Source organism: Prinia subflava, chromosome 3, assembly GCF_021018805.1.
Source record: "Prinia subflava isolate CZ2003 ecotype Zambia chromosome 3, Cam_Psub_1.2, whole genome shotgun sequence".
Taxonomy (NCBI): Eukaryota; Metazoa; Chordata; class Aves; order Passeriformes; family Cisticolidae; genus Prinia; species Prinia subflava.
In genome coordinates, this window is record NC_086249.1 from 45,108,955 (window position 1) to 45,115,471 (window position 6,517).

General features: G+C 41.0%; 1 protein-coding gene across 1 annotated transcript; it reads right to left on the reverse strand.

Annotated features, from left to right (window-relative positions):
- Positions 1 to 1,131: 1,131 nt before the first annotated feature.
- NUDT15 (nudix hydrolase 15) lies at positions 1,132 to 4,031 on the reverse strand. Its single transcript, XM_063392110.1, has 3 exons — positions 3,242 to 4,031; positions 2,936 to 3,126; positions 1,132 to 2,421 (listed from the first exon to the last, which is right to left on the reverse strand). The coding sequence occupies exons 1-3, from the start codon at positions 3,394 to 3,396 to the stop codon at positions 2,276 to 2,278; spliced, it is 492 nt and encodes a 163-aa protein (XP_063248180.1). The 5' UTR covers positions 3,397 to 4,031; the 3' UTR covers positions 1,132 to 2,275.
- Between the last annotated feature and the right edge of the window lie 2,486 nt (positions 4,032 to 6,517).

Below are 6,517 nucleotides of genomic sequence, written 5' to 3' on the forward strand. Positions count from 1 at the left end.
GTATTACATCTAATACATAGAGCAACAGCTCTGCCCACTGTTCACTTAGCATAAAATCAAACTCTGGGTATTAGATGCATCCTAATCATTTTCCTTGCATGAGCGCTCCAAACTATGTACAGTTCAGGACTATGTTTCTCAGTGCTGGCTAACTAGTGCCATTTAAGGTGAATTCGGGTAGTTTAAACAAGCAGTTTAGTGAACCATGATATGGTAACAGTGTTCTGTTATTCAGTGGCTCAGATATGTACATAAAGGATTTTCCTATTTAGCAAAAGAACCAAAAATCAAAGTAAAGACTTAGTTGAAAGGACTGAGTCTTGGCAGCTAAAATTGCCTGAGAACCACATTTTCTGGAGGGGTGGGAAGTATAAATGTGTGATACATACAGACAAAGTTATTTAAGTTGGGAATTGCTGGCAGCTGGTTGCAGTAATGCACTGTAGTCTCTTAATGAGTCCATTTAGAAAGGATACAGAAATGCTGACATATGGAGATACTGTTTGTGTCCTCATTTCGGTGTCTACTTGTGTATTTACAAGAGATAGAATGAATATAACCATTAACAAAATATGCCAAGAAGGTATTTATTGCATGACAGACCATTCATTTTACAGTGGTCCCTGTTCTCTCATCAGGACCTAGATGTTTCCTAAAATTTAAAATTGTACTAAATACTTTTTTTTTCTTCATTATTCTTTGTGACAGATGGGCAGGACATCTGTCAACTCTTCCTACAGCTTCTTTGTTGACAGCTGAACGGAATAATTTTCAGTGTACATAAGGTTGCTTTCAGGAAGCAAATCTCCACTTTTGAATAAAAAAATAAGCTTTTTACAAAGGTACAGTAGCAAAGGAATTTCTGGTGATATTTCCCGTTTCAAGACTACTGTGTAACACTACTTCTTTCTTTACTTCAGAGAATGGGTGTCAGTCCTAAGGGAAGCTGCACATAATTAACACTTCAAACTCTGAGCAGGAGGATTGCCAGGGGCAGTAGCATCCTTATGCCTCATTACTCTGTTTCTCAGCAAGAAGAGCCAGCTCCATTTAAAAAAATGTATGTACAAAGTAAGGAAGAGCTTTAACCCCCTCAAGCTGATGTCTTTTAAGAAGTGAGAAGTCAATTCATAATTTCAAGTGATTTTAATCTCTCAGTATTGTGCCTGTGTTTTACTCAAAAGAAATTAAAGATATTTTACAACATTTTTGTACAGTGAGTATATGTAAAGGAAAGAGACAAGAGATGGGCTACAAAAGAACCCTGACAAGAAAAAAATTAGCCAATTGGTGATTTCTTGTAAAGTTATATCCTAAAATAATTGCTGATATCTTAGTGACCACAGCTGGTAAAGAATCAAAATTGGTTACAGATTCTGGAAAAATTAAAAATATGAACTCCTTGGTTTTGTATGTACTGTTGAGTACTGTAATTTCATTAACAACTCAGTCATTTAATCAGTGAAATTGAGAATTCAAAATTTTACCGAATCTCAGTAGCCAGCGATACAGAATTACATCTGTGCTGTTTAATACTGACAACTCTTTTTAGCCACAAAGTGTGATTTTTGCCATGGAACTACACCTATAAATGAGATCCATGTCAGCCTAGTAGAGTAGGCACCTCTCCATTCCAAGAGTTCAGTAACCAATTCAGATCAACTGCAGAGATCTGAGACATTTCTGCAGATAAAATTCAATGTAACTGAGGCTGTAAACAGAACTCTGTTATGAAAGCAACTGACAAGAAGGGTCAGGGAATTTTCATTCCCTGCAGTAAGTCATGACAATCTTTTCACATTTACAATATTGTTTTGATTTTCAAGTGTATACTGCTGTCTGCAGGAAAAACAGGCATTGTCTATTAAATGTAACTTTTGTTCATGACAGTTGCTTCGTAACTAAAGCTAAGAGACAAGACTAACACTTAAAATTGGTCCAATAATTAATTACAGGAAAGCAGATTTAAATGAGTAAGTTTTGCTGCAACTGCTATTAAGTGAGTAAGCTTCCCTGGCTAGTGCTGACTTCCAAATGGCTGTTCATCAATACAAAGATTAACCAGATAAAACACTGAGTTTTCTGTAAAAGCAAACGTTAATTGTTAACTACTAAACTAGAAATGGGTCTGGAATGAGAGACAACTGTTGTGTGTAATATGGGAAAGTTAGCATGTTCTTCTTTGGGAAAGATATTTTCACTTTATATATTTTTTTCTTCTACACCAAAAAAGCAGGTCTGTCCTTTAGTTTGTTACATAACATACAATTTTTTTTTACTCTAATTGGTGACTTCCCGTGTACCCCTTTAGATGATCGAGCTCTTCTGTAAAGGGATTGTAGCCTTGCTCTCTTAAACAGCGTAGGGCCCAGAACAGTTGATCTGCTGGAGGAAATTCATCCCATTTGACCCATTCCCAGCCTGTAGGGAAGAAAAAAAAAACAGTATAGAGTTGAGACAGGACCCAAGGAAACAGCCTGAAGCTATGGCAGGGGAGGTTTAGGCTGGATGTTAGGAAGAGGTGGTGGGGCACTGGAATAGGCTCCATAGTGCAGCCAGACAGCTCTAGGGGTGTTTAGAGAACCTTCTCAGGCACAGGGTTGGATTGCTGGGGTTGCCCCGTGCAGGGCCAGGAATGGGATTTAATGATGCTTAGGGGTCCCTTCCAACTCGTGCTATTCTTTGTTTCTGTGATACAACAAGTCTTCCTCTGCAAGTCTAGATGGATCATACAGAAACTACCCATACAAAGACAAGTTCTCTGTTGCATACCGAGTCATTTTGCCTGAGCAGCTTTTTTGTTTCCCAGAGAAGCTGTGGATGCCCCATCTCTGGGAGTGTTTTAAGGCCAGGCTCGATGGAGCTCGGAGCCACCTGATCTAGTGGGAGGTGTCCTTGCCCGTGGCACGGGGCTTGGACCCAGACCATTACTCACCCTCGTTCTTGTCGGGCTCCTGGTTGCGCGGCTCGGCGCCCGGCTCGGCCTCTCCCTTCATGAGCACGGTGACATAGTGGTAGCGCTGGGACGCGTACACCGCGTTCACGGCCGACGCGAACCGCACGTGGCGCAGCCGCAGCGCCGCCTCCTCCAGCGTCTCCCGCGCCGCGCACTCCGCCAGGCTCTCCCTGCGGGCGGGCAAGGCGAGGGAAGGGAACGGAACGGCAGGGGAGGCACGGCCACCTCGGGCCGCGGCGGGGAAAGGGGAGGGCAGGGCGGGGAGGGAGGGCGCGGGGCTCCTACCCGAACTCCAGGTGGCCTCCGGGGAGCTGGTAGGTGCCGGCGCCCAGCGCGCCTTTCCGCTTGCCCAGGAGGACGCAGTTGGGGTGCGCGGCGCTGGTGACCACCACCCCCACGCCGACCCCGGGCCGCCGCGGCTGAGCCGCCTCCTCGCCCATGGCAGCCCCGGGCGCTCCGTGCCGCCGCGGGCGGGGGGCGGATCCGCCAATCAGGCTTGGGATCCCGGGTTTTGGGAGGCCCCTGGCCGGGGGATGTGTCCGGAGATGCGCGTGGTGCTGACGTCGCTGGTGAGGAAGGTGGCGAGGTTCCGAGGCGGGATTGAGGAGAGGTGCCCGGTCCGGAACGCGCAGGGACCTGGGAGGTCACCGGAACGGAAAAGGCGCTTGTGCAAATGACGGGCAGCGGAAAACAAGAAAGATACGACTCGGTTTTTGAAGGTCAGGGAGCCAGTCGGTCTCTGACTGCGGATTTGTTCAGAATTTTAAAAGTGTCCCTTCTTTGGTTAGCCCACTGTTCCTGGTCTGTGAAGTCTGACTCTGGAACGTCACACTGGAATTATTTAAAAAGGAAACTACAAGCTTAGCTGAGCAGAGCTCCACAGGTGGAATTACAGTTCCTGACTGATAAAGAAGAAACTAAAGCTTCTGCTGGCAAATGTTTACCTTCATTCTCACATTTTTATAAATTACAGAGATATGTAGAATAAAAGCTACAAGGTTTCATTTCCTTTATAAACGACTGTACAGTTTCACAGATTTCCTCCTTCTTCAGCCTATTGATCACAACAGAGAAAAAAGTTTTTTATTTGCAGATCTTTCAAAATGGTTTTGGGGTTTTGCTTGTTTTTGTTTGGTTGGTTTGGGGTTTTTTTTTGGTAAAGTTTTAAAATATCAATGTACAAATGGTTTTATTTACATTTGAAGGTCACAGGGTCATACTGGCTGAAGCTTAATCACATTTTCTGGGATCAGTTTCCCGGGGTTTAACTGCCTGAAGTGGCTCAATACAGCATCAGATGGGTCGCAGTGTTGGCATGAAGGGCATGTCAGAGCGAATGGCTGGGCGTGCTGGAAGCAAGGTTGCCTTTGACAGTGTTTGGCCGTGCTGCTTAACTGTGATGTCAGCCCATACCCTGAATTACTGACGTTAGTAAATAATAGCAATAATAACAATAATAAATAATCTTGGGCAAATTGCCAAGCGATAAGATTTTTCATAAAGTAAGCTCATTCATTTGTATCTGTCTCCCCAGTACAGCTGGAGTATCCTAATCTCCAGATGAAACACCAGACATATCAGTTATATCACATCTGTATTTACTTTTTGAGAAGACAATGATCTTAAAAAAGCCATATCAAAGACTCCTCCTCAGCCACAAGGCTCATTTTGGTCCAATACGTTAAAACACCACAAGGTCTTTTACCTGAACAATGAAAATATTCTACTTCCTATGTACACCACTTTCCTGTACCTTTTACCAAACAGCATTTAGTAATAGGTATTGAGGGTGACCCACTGTCATTCCACTGCTTTATTTTTAAATTAAATTTAAAAAAAATTATATGGTCATTATGCTTGTTTACTATATTAGCAGGAATATTAGCAGGATACAATTCTAACTAAGATTTTTCCTTCTTCTTTACCATCCTTTTGGTCACAACAAAAATGTGAAGTATCACCCTTTTACAAAACTTTAAAATGGCTAATTATTTGTTAAAGTTTTGAAATCTTTTGTAACAGATGTTTAGATTTTTTTCAACTTTTTCACCTTACAGTTGTGATCATTAATAGAAAGAATACTGTATGAAAATAAGCATTTTGTTGACTGAATCTGTTCTAATTGGTTTCATTCTAGGATTTATTTAGGACATGGCTATGCAGACAGGTTTTGCAGATCATGAAGTAAATGTAGGTTGATTTTCTGAGTTTGATGGTGAACAGACAGATAACCAATAAAGAAAGATATGGAAATAAACCAAGAATGAGAAAGTAGCAAAATCCTCTGCCACAGTAATAGGTTGAAAAGCTTGTAAGATTATGATTTATGTGCACTTGTAAACTAGTAATGTTAATTTAGAAGTAAATTAATAATTATTGATATTGATATTCAAATACTAATAATTTAATTAAATATTGAACAGTAATAACTAAAATATAATATTCGACAATTTTATTATTTATAGATAATATAGAATGTCCATTATAGAAAATATTAATAATATTATTAGCAATTATAGTATCAATAGTTATTAATGTTAATTAGCAAATACAAATATTAATAATCAAGTTATTGTAAAGTTGTTTATTAATATTTTATCTGAGAAAGTACTTCTGTGAGACAAACAGCCAAAACAGTGCATTTAAACCAGCACGTGTCCAACAGCTACTGGAAAAGAGGCAGCTATTTTTCAGGCCCAATCCCTCTCTCCTTATGCTAACTCTTTTATTGATTGAAGTGTTATTGAATGGCACTGTTATTGAATGAACTGTATGTCTGGGCTGATCTCGATCAAAAAAACCCCTTTTTTTCCATTAATCTGTTTTCTAGCATGCTGTGGGTGGCACAGGGAGGAGATGGGACAGAGTTCAGTCAGATTAAACACAGCACAAAGCCAAACCTGACTCAGCAAACTGGGAGAGATTACTTTGTCAAGCAAGCTGTGTTCCCTGATGCTATTTACAGCTCAGGTACATAAGTGAGGGAGACAGTGAGTCAGAGCAGCTGGGAGCAAGAACGGTGGGACTAACCATGTTCGAGACAGGCCAGATTTATGTCAGATTTAAATAACTACACAGCTGTTCCCTAAGAAAAGCACACACAGGGAAAGCAGGTTAGAAAAGCACACAGTGTATAACAGCTTATTGAAAAGCAGCTACACAAGCAGAAACATTCATCTTTCTGAGAATTTCATACACATAGTTCCCTGGCTGTGGAATTTACAATATATTTGCATTTGCTTAGCAGAACTATGAACTGGAAGATGTAAGGATCATATTTAAATATTTTACATTGCAAAGCTGGCATTCAGAAGCTGGGTGAAATGTGACAGCAGTGCATGACACCAAGTCCTGCCAGAAACCTGGCTGAAACTTGAACTTGAAAGATTTTTCTTCCCTTGCTTTCAAGGAGCTGGTTATTATCCTGAACGCTGATGCTGAAAATGTAACATTTTTAACTGTTTCCTTGCTTTTATTTTAGCAGAAGTACTTCCATGAAACCACATGTTTCCATTAAACGTATATCTTTTACCATAAATCATTGCTTGCTGTAATATTATG